A 13,085-nucleotide genomic window follows, 5' to 3' on the forward strand; every position below is an offset into this window, starting at 1 on the left:
GTCCATGAACTGGTGATCAGCACAGAAAGTTCACCCAGGCCAGTGGCCCCTGGTTCGGAGAAGCGGGAAATAGCGCCAAGAAAGAGCGGATCAAAACCCGGCAGACCGCAGGCATTGCGCAAGGGTTGCAGCTGTCTGCCGGCTGGTGGTAAAAAGTCTTCAACCAAGACAATGTTGTCGAGATCAGACTTCTCATATCCAATGCACGACGAAAAGTCTGTCCTTGAAGTGCTCCCCGAACTGTTCTAGCTTCATTTGTCACCAACAACAAGGTTGAAATGAATGCTAACCTGGTTCGAGGTATACTGGGAAAATACTACCCAAACGTTCTCCACGCCACACCCGGCTCTCCCAACCCCAAAACCCTGGCCTCCTGTCCACGGGTTTGTAACCCCACTTCTATCCTCGCCCCGTCCATCACCACCTTCTCTGCCTCCCCGATCCCTACAACCCCACTTACACGCAACGTATCGAACTCGACCCCCCCCGCGCCTGCCACTGCGCCCCTATACCCGCAAGTGCCGCCGCATCCCAGCGAGACCGTCCTCGACGGCGCCGAATAGATAAACCGAATCAACAACAACAACCCGACCACCTGCAACATAATTACGACGGACACAAGCACCAGCGCGACGACCGAGAACCAGGGCATACCCCGGAGACGTATAGACGGGTCGGGAGGTAGGTGGATCCGCCGTGGCAGTGACAGAAAGGAGGGCCTCGTTTGCAAAGAACACTGTTATCTCGAGGAGCTGCCGGGCGCTGCCCGCCCCGGAGAACATGTCCACGGAGCCTGCCACGAACTCGGAGAGGACTAACGGGCCAAAGTCACACGCGCTGGGCATGTTAGTGCCGCAGGTTGAAATAAGGATATATCCATTGGAGTCTTGGGGTGGCTGGTAGATGTAGAAAGGCACTCGGCCGTACTTGCATATGCTGTAGATGGCTTGGAGAGATTGCGGCGTGTTTGTGGCGCTGTGGTGCGCTGAACAACTAAATTCTGCGGACACTGCACAAGAAGCTGGGGTTCCGCATCTTTACCAATGAACTTAGAGTCTACCCCTAATTTATCACAGGTTGAGTCCTCGTTGGTGACAAGCTCCGGCTGGTCATTGCATGGAACAACAGTTTTTGCCTCGTCCTGCACCGGCAGTTGCTCCAAAGGTCGCTGAATCGCAGCTATGCCATATCCGCCTAAGAACTTCCCTTTCTCTCGCCACACACACATACAGGCACACTCAGGCAACCAACCAAAAAGAATAAGGACAAATCCATACCACTAAAACGCCGATCCCGTCTTCCTTCAAGCCACTCGGTAAACGCGGCCGGAGAATCGGAACATCCAACCACCCCTTAGCCGCGAAGGTGATTGGTCGGACCGTCACGACGCTCATCAGGATCCAGGGGATAATTAGGAGGGGGAGATATAGGCCGAGGAGCCAGAGCGCGCACTTGTGGTAGGAGAGGGCATGGCCGGGTTTTGTTCCGTCCAGGATGTGATGCTGTTTTCGCCGGAGAGCATCACTTTCAGAGCAGCGCTAGCCGCTGGGTTTTTTGGAGCTCTGTTGCGATCCGCTGGGGAAATTCCGATTTGCTGCTACTTCGAACCATCGCGTATCCCGAGAAATTTTGTCTCCCTGGCAGCATGCAAGCGGCACCCGTCACACGTCCATTTCACGGATAGGTACAACGGTCCGTGGATCTGCGGTCAGGGTCGTATTGCAGATTTTCTGGAGCCAAAAGAGTGTTGGAGGAATACTTCGCCATACAATTGGCACATTACAAGCACGGCCTGCAGGCCCACGCCGGGGACGAGGCTCGGCCGCTAGGGTTAAAATGAACAACCCTGACGACATCTTGGAGGTAAGTATTGGAGATTTCGAATAAAGGGAGCACATATAATGCTGGGTGGCGTTTATAACCAATATACTGTCATGAACGGTCAGTAAAAGCGTGAAAAATAGACGCAGGGTAATATATCATAGAAGCCAGTCCTTTCCTTACCTGCTGTGCTCCAGTTCCACAAGCGGAACGGCTATTCTAGCCACTAGAGCCTCGCAAATCATCCGCGCGAGACATATGTCCGAAATTACGGGTTGACCATTGAAATAGGGGGGCGGACATCGGTGCGGGAGGCTCGGCATACAATACTATTTGCAGATGTATCGCAGCAGCCGCAGAAGCCGGCTCCAGCAACAAGAAGTTAGCAAATGCAGCGCAAAGGACAAAAGGAGGCACTTACAGCGCTGTAGCCTGGAATCCCGTGGTGCTGAGAGCAGCACTAGTCACAACGGGGTTCTCCTGTGAGGACAAGGGAACAGCGCACCCCTGCATGACAGCATTGGTGGCACGCTCTCTCGAAAAAGAAAGACTCTCTTCAGGAGTCCGCCACGGGGACAAAGAGTAGGGGCGGTGGCTGGGTCCAAGCGGGCGGGGGTAGGACTCGGATTTTAATATTGAAGGTATCTGCCGCACTGTTAGCATGCCAAATGGAAACGTGCATGCAGCTAAAACAGCAGGTGCGGAGCAAATACCTGTGGTGCTGAAGCAAAGCAACAAGCGCAGCAAATGTCAAGCTAATGCAGCAAGCCATGATGCTCGTTGAAGCGTCAAAATAAAGCAGAGGTCATGCCAGAACATGCAGAAGTGCATATTGCAAGGAAAATCACAAGAAAAGCAGCGAAAAGTGCTGCAAAAAGTGCTGCAAAAACGCAAGGTGAGCAGCAACACAGCCGCAATACCACGGTGAAACACCCAATTGGAGCCACACCGAGCGCCGATGAGGCTCACCATTCTCTAGGCATTGGAGCTGTCTTTTTGCTTCCACAAGAGCCACCCGGTCATTTGAAACCTTGAAAACCCCGCGTGATTCCTGCCGCAAGCAGCGGCCCCCATCATCAGTAGCTACTATCGTCCGGGCTAGTGTAGGGGTAGACGCAGTAAGCCTCAATTTCGAGTCTTGAAATACGACGACAGTTGACAAATTAGAGGAGTCTTGAGGAGGTGCAAAATATAAGGTATGGCGAATAACACAGGATGCAAGGCGCAATGTTCCGTCCTCCAGTAACAGAACAGATGTATGCGACTCAATGCTAATGTGTCAATCAGAATAGCCGCTCATTAGGAATGGTTGGCCCTGTTTAGTGGAGTGGCGAGTTCCCACCAATATAACCCTCGGACAATGCAATGTCCCTTGGGAATCGTCAGCCAAGGAGCTGCTGGATCCAATTTTGATAGTGCTCGTGTTGACGTAGTCTGCCCGAAGGGTACAGCGCCCGAGACGTTTTGTCCTTGGCTCAGAATCGCTCTCGTTCTCTTCTTCGGCCATCTTGGCCGCCATTGAACATGCCATTGACGGCCAAGCTTGAGCGAGGGGGATGCTATGTCAACCAGAATAGCCCTTCACTAGATAGGGTTGACCCTTTTTCGTGGAGTGGCGATTTCCCACAGAATGAAGTGAGGAGAAGAATGCAACAAGCATCGCAGAAAGGAGGTGCAATTGTCAAACTCAGTCAACTGATGAATACCATCAGGAACAGCGGCCATTTGACTGCCAGCAACCATGCTCAGCATGTCGCTTGCAATCCCATAAACAAGATTGATTTACCAATCTGGGCGGACCGAAATACGTTCACGTTACGATTGGCTGAGAAATGTGAAAAACGAGGCCTTGACTGATAAGCCTCGAGAGATGCCGCGGTACAGTATTCTTATTCTGGATGCGGGGTGTGGTTCGCCTGGAATGAAATGACAGCCGTGGACGTTCCCCTTCATCATGACCCGAATCCTCAATCTTGCCACCCACGCAACCTGCGAAGTTGAATTCTTCAGTGAGCATTCGGATGTACTCAAATCTGCGCATTAGAGCAAGCCATTAAATGGTCAACTAAATTCACTACATTCTCCTGAAGAATCTGCCAGAGGAAAGAGAGAGACAGGAAAGGCAAACCGATCAATGATTTTGCAGAGCGTCTCCGAGATTCTCATGATTCCGTTTGGCGGCCGCTGCGAGCTGAAGACTGACTCACTCAAGCATCTTCTAGCTGCTAGAAGACTTCAGGCATTCATCGTCGCTGTCAGCCTCTACAGGCACATCCCCCGCCGGCAGAAACTGAATGACGATGTCTAACATGAGTGCTTTTCGGTCGCGACCAATGATTGGCATCCAGTTATACTCCCCCATCCACACACAACGCGGATCCTGTATCATTGGAAGGATCTCGCCCGTTTGCATGTTTTCAAAGTCAAAGGACATCAGAGGCTCCCTGTGCTTATCCAACCTCACAAAAGGCCCTGCCACGATCCTCATCCGATCGTCCCGATACTTGCGGGGGCACTGGGAACGAAACACTGTCGATACTAGCATGCAAGACTTCCACGTATCATAGTCGACAAAATCCAGAATCATATCATACAGCTCCGGCGGGAGAATTCCTGCCGACTTGGATGCTGCGCGGCGGCTCGCGGCGACTTCGAAGAAGTTGGTGAGCGCCCCGAGCCCAGGGAACTGGCTCTGGAGCCTTTGCCCTTTCCCTGTGCAGTTTGAGTCCATGATACGCTCACCGCGCTGATGCCGAAATTTCATCCCAGGTTTCAGCTCTGAACGCATGCGCGGATGTGTGCTTACACAATAATCTTCGCGTAGTGGTGAGAGATCGACAGGTGTACTGACTTTAACAAAAGGTTCCTCGCCGCCACCTAGTAAGACCTCCGCAAAGGCCGCTTCGAAGAGCGACAGGACAACGATCTGAAAGTTTGCGCGTCCCTGCTCAATGCCCCAAGTAACGGCCTTTGTGATGGCCTCTCCATCAACCACCAGTACAAGGCTGACAAGCACATCCTCGACCCAGTACATCGTCTCCGTAGGTGACGCTCGTGGAGGCTCGCCCGGTCGATGAGCCGAGGAGCCAAATTCCAGCAACGGAGCTCTATCACCAGCCCACTCTTCGTCAAGCCATCCAGGTGACTTGGGTAAGTGGTTTAAGTTGCAGTCTGATGTGTCGCAAGTTTGAGGATTACACTGCTGAGCAGGGAAAGAATGGAATGTGGCCTGACTAGACGCAATTGAGACGAGAGCAAACGCCAACTCGCGGAAGGGAAACGAGTCCGGGCTCCATTCCATCCCATATCTGATGACCTCGTACCTATATTCAACAAGCGTTCTAGCCATAATGAATGTGAGAAACACCTTTTGCGCCTCTGCAAGGTATGTTCTCGGTGTTACACAGTGAAAGCTGTATTCAATCCCCAGCTTCCGCTTAGGATACTCCAAAGCTGGCGAGGCCATATGCTCTTCCGGGCAGACGTCAAGTGAGATGGTGAGCTTGCCCGGATAGACGCTCTCCACAATAGCGGGAAGCCATAGTTCGTCCTGGCGCAGGATATTTCTCAACCTCCAATGTATGCTGTGGTCCATGGTAAGGACTTCACGGTCGAGATTGATGATGTAAATATACTCAACAAACAAGTACGCAACTTGGTTAACCAGCCGCGGGAATTCGGAAGGAAGCGTCCAGAACTCGCGAAACTCCGAATAGTCAGGTTTAACCCCCTCGCGGATCGTGTAGACATGACTTTCAAGGGCATTTTCCTTGACCGCATACTCGGCTCGCATCGACTGAAGCCATTCTGCAGATCGTTAGTGTAATGTAAGTCACGGATAGTTCCTCACGGCGTACGACGGTATTCCTTGGGGTCGGCAGGGATGCTCGCGATAATTTTGGCGCCAAGACCCTCGAAGTAGCTGTCGAACTGGTGGTAGCGAATGTAGTAACGCCCACGGAAGCGCACTATCTCAAGGCCTCGAGTTCCCATTGCAATCGTTCTGAACAATTCAACTCTCCTTTTGGCGGCTCTCTTTAACAAGCAGAACCAAACAGCATGCCAATATTTAGTGAGTGTAGATCCTTGGCGAAATAAGGCAGGTTGTTTGGCCGACCCACGACCACCCACTGTCCCGTGGATTCAGGTGTTCGAAGAGCCAAGGAGGTGCGAGCGAAGGGGAGATTCAGATGACTAAGAGCGTAGGTAAGCAATCATCGGGATGAAAGCGGAAGAAGAATCTGAGTTGCGAACTCAGGTCTCTCTAACAATATTTATACCTGTGAGGAGCCCTGCAATAGACCTTCACGTTGACCATATTAGTAAAGAGGGATTGAACGAGTGAAGAGAAATGAAGGAAAGATTGAAGCAATATTAGGAGGTGGTGAAGCAATGGTGCTGGCCAATCCTAATATAGTTGGATGTGAATTGATCCGTCACCAAGATAGTTGACCGTCGACATCTCCCATCCAGTGAGGAGCGACCCACTGTGTCACATGAATTTCCGGGGACCGTGATCAGTTGACTCCAGCCTGCTGGATTGAGCACCAGTGCATCTCAACCTTGGAAGCTCCTGCTTCCCCTTTCCAACACCATGGCCGACAACAGCACGCTGGATTACAAACGTCTCTTTCTGCAGGCAGAGGAGATACGGAAGCAGCAGAGGATGAAGGAAGATAAGAAAAAGAGAAACAGGAGCGAGCTGAAGAACGAACATGGCAGACAACTTCAGCGGCCACGAGCTATAGTTTCTTGCTACCCTCTTTGCAGTAATCATATCACGCTGCCTGGGCGTTCAGGGACCCACATCAATTACAGCATGGTTGCCTTACTACTACAATTTCCAAGGATACAGAATCGGGACCTGCCCTTCCCTCCAAACCACTCATTTTGGTGCAGAGGGTCACATCAGGCCCATAGGATTCTTGCCGGGTCAGTCATCTCTTTTTGACGGAATCCTCATATATCTCATCATGCCCTGGACGAAGTGGCAAGGCAGGTATTTCAGTGAATGCAATACAGGGCCGCGAGGGTTTCACTTTGCAATAGTAAGTGGGACAATCTATCTGCAACTGTTGTGGCCAAGCAAACACATGGGAATTTACTACACTTCATAGAACATAAAACAAGAATATTTGCATGCAAAAAAAGTTACAAAGGCTTTGATATCCACCTTCATGGTTTTGCCGGACGCGAATCTTTTCCTTCCAATGATTTGTATAACAAAGTCTTAGTCTTAGTACACCAGCCTCTCTACGTATACCCACCAATTTTAGGGTACCAAATCAACCCGGCCAATCTAAACATCCCGAATCCCGAATAAGGAGGAGCCCACTTCGCAAGATCAAAGTCCACGTACTTTGTATCTTTGAAACCCCGTTTAATAAAAAAGTCATACACCTGTGGCTCGGAAGATAGTGCCACTGGAAGCCCCAAGGCCTCTGCCTTGCTGAAGACGAGCTCCATCAGTCGGATTCCGATCCCACAGCCGCGGTGTTCGGGTTTGACGATGATGTACGTCAGCTCTAGATACCAATGTTATTATGCGTATCACACAGAAGGCAACGGAGATACGGTACGTACCAAGGTGATCAATATCCCCCAGACCCCGTGCAAGCTCAGCAACGGCAGATTGAACGGCCGATAAAACAACGGGATTGAAATACTCTGGGACCTCTGCATCTTTTGTTTGTTCCTTGTCTTCATTGGAAGAGAGAATATTTTGACCTCTTTTTGCGAGCGGCTGTTTACGTGTGATACTGAGGTGGGCGACAACCTCGCCGGATGCGTTATCGACGACACTCAGCGCCTCAGTTTTCGAGCGGTCTAAGTTCTCCAGAACAGCTCTGTAGTTCTTTCGTTGGATGGCCTCGTTAGGCCAATTCTTGAAAAGGAGACGATTAATTGTCAGTCCAAGCTTTGCATTGAATAACAGTTCGCTGGTTTCAGAGATGTAGGAGTCGTTGAAGGTGGTGGTCGTGTAGTTGGATTCAGACATATCGGACGATTTATTTGTAGATAGTGGCTCTGTTGAAGTTGGTGCATGAGTTAGAATCAGTTCGAAATTCAAGTTGTTTGTAAGAAGTTTATTCATTGGTTTTTCCGAGTTGCTAGTTTATATGCATTCCCAAGCAGGCTCCAAGATTGCAGCAATGTTGTCGCCTCGGCCATGACTTGCGAACGTCTAATGGTCCAGGAGCAAACAGAATGATGATGCCTTTGGATGCTTACGTGTGCTTGGCGTGGCCCAAAATGCAGGTTACCCGGGCCAGTGTGATACCAAACTTATGAATTGCTTGGCAGTTCTATCAAGAGTGGCCGTACCGTTTCAAGACGCTGATTCCAACACCTCCTGTAGGGGTCGTGCCCATTGGCTTCATGAACTCCCGCTGTCTGCAAGAAAGCAAGATAAGGACTGCAGGTTTTGCTGGCTTGAGTTTTGGAATACGAGTTTTGGAACACAAGCTTTGGGACACGAATCACTTGGCCCTCGTATTTGTTGCTTCTTCATGCAAAGAGCCTAATAATGGGAATTATTAAGGCAAGGCAAATTTCAACAGTACGCTCGTCTCGCCAGTGTCGGTATCAAAGGGCTTGGCAGACGCATTTTAGCCATCTTGGTCTCCCATCGGAGTATGGCTCGTGTTCGGCGAGGGCACGTGCAGTGGTTTCAGTCTCGCGCTGGAACGGGCGGCTGGCTTGCTCGTGCAATAGCCAATGGGTCGTTCGACGAGGTACCGAAGCACTCGAACCCGAGAATGGTGGAAGCGAGCCACCTGCAGCAGGGTGGCTATTCCTTTCAAGGAAACTGCTTGGTTGGCTGTACTTGCTTCATCATCCCTCAGTCCGAAGCAGACACGGCTCGTGCCCCTGGTTATGTTGGGTGGCCAATGGCATGTTTGGAGCACTGTCAAGTATGAATAAAGGGTCCTGCGCTGGCCCATCACTGAGAGAAAGAATAGTATTTACATTGTCGAAGGCTGCATTAGAATAGATTCTCTTTGATACGGCTCAACCGGTCCTTCAAAGGGGTCTTGAATTCGGTCTCCAGCGAGCAAAAAGTCAAGACTGCGGAAGGAGCACGGTGACACTCCAGCATTCTCGGATGGTGAAAAGCCACAGGCACCGACAAAAGTTAAATCGAATCAAGACTGGTTGTCCAGGGAAACTCTTACATTGGGAATTTCCTACTCTTAAAAATTGGCAAGGTTTAATTCAGATTGTGATCATGGAATGTTCGAGCTGGTTTAATTTTCACTGTCTTCCGCTAAGTTCGTGTAAATTAATTGCTGAGGCTTGAATACGAAGGGTGAGAAAGCCAGTGGCAAGTCCGGTGATACAGGAAACTATCTCCGGGAAGGGCGTTTACGGAGTTAGATCGCTTGGATGAATTTAAATTCATGACATCGTCAGAGATAAGAATGGGTATATAAGTGAGATGAGGGAAGAGGGGGAAGGAGGATATCATCCTCACTTTCCTTTTCCCCCCCACCCTTCGTGATAAAATAAAAAATAACATCGACTCCGTTTGCTCCTCGACCTATCACCCAAAGGGACTTTATTAAAATCAAAAGCAGAAATGGCAACCCATAAAGCTCTTGTTCTACACTCCCATGACAAACCACTCACCCTCGAGTCCGTCCCCCGTCCCACAGCCGGCGCAGGCGAAGCCGTCGTCCAGATCCTCGTCGCAAATATCGTCCCCTACATGGCCGAGGTCCTCAATGGCACCCGTCCCTACCCCATGTCTCTACCGATGACACCAGGGGGCGACGCAATCGGGCGTGTCGTCGAGGTCGGCCCGGACGCCGTCAAACTCACTCCCGGCCAACTGGTGTTCTGTGACATCACCATCCATGGACGAGACAGTGCCACCGTGACGATTCTATTCGGCCTACATGGCGGTGGCTACCCTGCCGCCCAGAAGCTCATGGACGGGCCATGGCGAAATGCTGCCTTCGCGGAATATACCACGTTCCCCCTAGAGAACCTACACCCGTTGAACGAGAGCCTGCTCCTCGACAAGATGGGGTACTCACTCACGGACTTGAGCCTGATACCCGTCTGCGCCGTACCATTTGGGGGCCTCTCGGAAGCTGACATCAAGCCGGGAGAAGTTGTGATCATTGCCCCGGCTACGGGACGATACGGAGGTGCTGCCGTCGCAGTGGCCCTAGCGATGGGCGCGACAGTTGTGGCAGCCGGGAGGAACGCGGACGCACTGAAGAACTTAGAGAAGATTCATGCCTCCACGGGGCGCTTGAGGACGGTGGTTGTCACTGCTGATTCAGCGCGCAATACTGGATTGTTCCGGGAGGCAGCGGGCCTGCCGGACGGTGCGGATGCGTATCTCGACTTCTCGCCACCAACGGTCCCGGATAGCTCGTTGTTGACGGCGGGAGTTGGTGCCTTGCGCCCATTTGGTCGCTGTATTATCCAGGGTGGTATGCTGGGCAAAGTCGAGCTGCCCTATATTGAGATCATGCTCAAGAGTCTCAGGCTCCAAGGGCGGTTCATGTATTCGCGGGACCAGGTTATGCGACTGATTCAGATGGTTGAGGCTGGGTTGCTACCGCTAGGCGAAAAGGCTGGTGTTACCGAGACCCAGGTGTTTGGGCTGGAGGAGGCGGGTCAGGCTCTTGAGGCTGCCGCGAAACTGACTGGGTGGGGAGGAAATGTTTGCTTCAAGCCATAAAATCTTTTGGGGTGGCGGAGGCAACGGTAATTGAAATTGTTTGTCATAGGTTAGTGCTAGCATCCTTGCTACATTCATTTGCAGGGTCTGTGAGGCTTCGACTTCTAAGTTCTGGGATGGAGATACGGATGAACAGCATGCATTGAGAGGAAAAAGAAAACCCCAGGCTGGAACTTTGAGTAATTGGAATAATAAATACCTTGACCCCTAACTGGTTTGGACTGTAGCTAAAAGACTCTCGACAGAGGAATCGTAACTTGTGGTTGGAATCTTCTGATTTCTGGCCATAGATAAATGTCCGGCTCAGATTTTGATCTCTGCCATGATCCAGACAGGTTTCCAATCCAATGAGCACAATCCAGCCCGGCTTACTGTCATTGGATGTTAGCTATCCAATGGTCACTTGGGTTGGATCTTATCCCTGAGATAAAACTATGGCAAAGATTGTGGCCCTGGGATAACCCGCGGCTATCCGGGGTTGCAGAGTTGGACTTCGCAGCCCAAGACACACCTGAATGGTCCCGAGGTCAAGCATCTTGCTTCCCACACTTGAATGATGAGAACGACCCACATAGTCACCAAGCGCTAAATACAGCCCCTCAATTAGTCCACGACTCACGGTTCCGCCTGTCGGGGTGAAGGCCATTCATTGCCCTCTTTCTTGCATACTCCCTGGGACAGCTTTAATGGAGAGAAGTACTGGGAAGTACTACTGTTAGGGAGGATGCAGTTTCAGTTGACTTAACACTTTTGCCATATCTGGCTCTCACAGGGATGGAGTCGCGCTTGCTCGACTATATGTTGACAGTGTAACTTCATTTCTCACGGACAGAGCCCCAGCCTGGTTCCTGAGGAGCTGAGGGCCCGTGCACAAGTCCATGGAGCAATGGGAAAGTTGGATCCCCAAACAGAGCTCCTATGCACAGCATCAAGGCCACTCTAAAGGACCGTTGCAATCCTAAAGCACTTTTAACAGATTTCCTCGCTCGCATTCGAAATTTCCCGCATGTCAGCCCATTGTTTGTGATGGCGGTTTGCACGGTGCAAACACTGCCAGTCGCTCAGCCCCAGAAAACCCGAACACAGATCCACTTCTTCCTCGAGTCCAAACACTGCAAATCCGTCAAACTCCCGGGGTCCTCGGGATCCAGCCCTATTCTCCTCGAGCGACCGGGTATATAGATAGTCATCCCGAGCAGGTTGTACAAACAAGTAGTGGACACAACTTAGCTTCCAGTACTCTACAATTCGGACCTCCTGGTCTTCCAGCTCACGTACCCACGATGTCATCTCTATTCCTCTCTATTTCCCAGGATACTACCCTGCACCTTCACATCACAGAACCGCGAAAAGATTCCAGCAAGCCCCTTCTCATTTTCCTCCATTACTGGGGAGGCTCCTCTTTAACATGGTACAAGCTTACTTCGGTGGGGTCCTCATCGTCCCTAACATCCGACTACCCAACCGCCTCCATGGACCTGCGCGGATGGGGCAAATCAACCGGCCCAGGACAAGATAACGGAAGGGCATACTCCATCACCACAATGGCCGGCGACATAGCATCGGCCATAGTCCAGCTGTACCAAGATGCAGACACCAAAACCCTCCTAGACCACGGGTTCATCCTAGTCGGCCACTCAATGGGAGCCAAAGTCGCGCTCGCCGCCTTATATACTCTGCCAGCTCATCTCCTCCAAGAGCTCAAGGGTATTCTCCTGGTCGCACCGGCGCCACCCGCTGCACTCGTTTTGCCTCCCGAGATGAAGAAACAGCAGAAAACAGCTTACGATTCTGAGGCCTCTGTTCGCTGGATACTCGCAAATGTTCTCGCTGAGGGAAGGAATCTCACGGAAACAGATACTCAGAATGTGGTTCGCGATAGCTTATCCGGGAACGCGCTTGCCAAAGCCGCGTGGCCAACCTACGGAATGGCAGAGGATGTCAGTGAAGACGTGAAGCATGTCTTCCAATCTTCCCCGGCAAGGGGCGTCAGCATCCATGTTCGTGTCTTAGCTGGAGAGCTGGATATTGTTGAGCCTAGGGAAAGAGTGGAAAAAGAGGTCTGCCAATTTCTCAGAGATGCTGGCGCAAGGGTATCATTTAGGATTGTGCCAGGTGTAAAGCATTTGATTCCCCTCGAGTCTCCTGGGGATGTGTATGAGGAGATTACGATTTTCTAGATATTCATTCTTGTTCAGATCAACGTCCCAGATCACCAGTGCTTACTGGGCTGGAAAGACTTCGCTGGTAGCGCTTTATGGGCCACGGCCACACCGTATTATAACAGGTTCGCAATCCCTACTAGTCCACCAGTATGCAGCAGGGAATCGGGGATCTGAAATGAATAAACGTTGATTTCGACAAGGTCAATCCAATCCGGCGATGGTTACCAACGTTCACGCAGATAATGTCGAGACTTAGTTACCACTTTGCCACGGACACGAAATGGGTTGTCATAAGCAACCTTTTACAAGGTGCTTCACCGGGTATCAGTGACAGACTTCCAACCGCTCCACACTCAGGAAACGAGCCCAGAGGCTCTTGGAAATACAATGCATATGCAGGCGCC

The 13,085-nt window shown here is 51.2% G+C and overlaps 6 protein-coding genes across 6 annotated transcripts; 2 read left to right on the forward strand and 4 right to left on the reverse strand.

Annotated features, from left to right (window-relative positions):
- Nucleotides 1-506: 506 nt before the first annotated feature.
- BJX67DRAFT_384940 (uncharacterized protein) lies at nucleotides 507-845 on the reverse strand (the record flags this gene model as incomplete). Its single annotated transcript, XM_071033761.1, has 1 exon — nucleotides 507-845. One exon carries the CDS (start codon nucleotides 843-845, stop codon nucleotides 507-509), a length of 339 nt encoding a protein of 112 aa, XP_070882175.1.
- A 3,105-nt stretch (nucleotides 846-3,950) lies between these two features.
- BJX67DRAFT_266668 (uncharacterized protein) lies at nucleotides 3,951-5,957 on the reverse strand. Its single transcript, XM_071026441.1, has 2 exons — nucleotides 5,679-5,957; nucleotides 3,951-5,628 (listed from the first exon to the last, which is right to left on the reverse strand). The coding sequence occupies exons 1-2, from the start codon at nucleotides 5,812-5,814 to the stop codon at nucleotides 4,040-4,042; spliced, it is 1,725 nt and encodes a 574-aa protein (XP_070882176.1). The 5' UTR covers nucleotides 5,815-5,957; the 3' UTR covers nucleotides 3,951-4,039.
- Nucleotides 5,958-6,923: 966 nt separating this feature from the next.
- Nucleotides 6,924-7,898, reverse strand: BJX67DRAFT_266678 (GNAT family N-acetyltransferase). Its single transcript, XM_071026442.1, has 2 exons — nucleotides 7,405-7,898; nucleotides 6,924-7,346 (listed from the first exon to the last, which is right to left on the reverse strand). The coding sequence occupies exons 1-2, from the start codon at nucleotides 7,817-7,819 to the stop codon at nucleotides 7,075-7,077; spliced, it is 687 nt and encodes a 228-aa protein (XP_070882177.1). The 5' UTR covers nucleotides 7,820-7,898; the 3' UTR covers nucleotides 6,924-7,074.
- Nucleotides 7,899-8,414: 516 nt separating this feature from the next.
- BJX67DRAFT_364438 (uncharacterized protein) lies at nucleotides 8,415-8,885 on the reverse strand. The gene has a single exon (XM_071030191.1). It carries the CDS (start codon nucleotides 8,763-8,765, stop codon nucleotides 8,430-8,432), a length of 336 nt encoding a protein of 111 aa, XP_070882178.1. The 5' UTR covers nucleotides 8,766-8,885; the 3' UTR covers nucleotides 8,415-8,429.
- Nucleotides 8,886-9,271: 386 nt separating this feature from the next.
- BJX67DRAFT_364439 (putative isopropanol dehydrogenase) lies at nucleotides 9,272-10,721 on the forward strand. Its single transcript, XM_071030192.1, has one exon. It carries the CDS (start codon nucleotides 9,401-9,403, stop codon nucleotides 10,514-10,516), a length of 1,116 nt encoding a protein of 371 aa, XP_070882179.1. The 5' UTR covers nucleotides 9,272-9,400; the 3' UTR covers nucleotides 10,517-10,721.
- Nucleotides 10,722-11,759: 1,038 nt separating this feature from the next.
- On the forward strand, nucleotides 11,760-12,696 carry BJX67DRAFT_390765 (alpha/beta fold hydrolase; the record flags this gene model as incomplete). Its single annotated transcript, XM_071034679.1, has 1 exon — nucleotides 11,760-12,696. Exon 1 carries the CDS (start codon nucleotides 11,800-11,802, stop codon nucleotides 12,694-12,696), a length of 897 nt encoding a protein of 298 aa, XP_070882180.1. The 5' UTR covers nucleotides 11,760-11,799.
- Between the last annotated feature and the right edge of the window lie 389 nt (nucleotides 12,697-13,085).

This window comes from Aspergillus lucknowensis (assembly GCF_044049455.1).
Source record: "Aspergillus lucknowensis strain CBS 449.75 chromosome Unknown BJX67scaffold_55, whole genome shotgun sequence".
NCBI lineage: Eukaryota > Fungi > Ascomycota > Eurotiomycetes > Eurotiales > Aspergillaceae > Aspergillus > Aspergillus lucknowensis.

Coding starts and splice junctions, on each gene's coding strand:
- BJX67DRAFT_266668 (XM_071026441.1), bottom strand. CDS start 5,814: ATGGGAACTCGAGGCCTTGAGATAGTGCGCTTCCGTGGGCGTTACTAC. Junction 5,629..5,678: donor CGACCCCAAGGAATACCGTC/GTACGCCGTGAG, acceptor AACGATCTGCAG/AATGGCTTCAGTCGATGCGA.
- BJX67DRAFT_364439 (XM_071030192.1), top strand. CDS start 9,401: ATGGCAACCCATAAAGCTCTTGTTCTACACTCCCATGACAAACCACTC.
- BJX67DRAFT_266678 (XM_071026442.1), bottom strand. CDS start 7,819: ATGTCTGAATCCAACTACACGACCACCACCTTCAACGACTCCTACATC. Junction 7,347..7,404: donor GGGGGATATTGATCACCTTG/GTACGTACCGTA, acceptor ATTGGTATCTAG/AGCTGACGTACATCATCGTC.
- BJX67DRAFT_364438 (XM_071030191.1), bottom strand. CDS start 8,765: ATGGGCCAGCGCAGGACCCTTTATTCATACTTGACAGTGCTCCAAACA.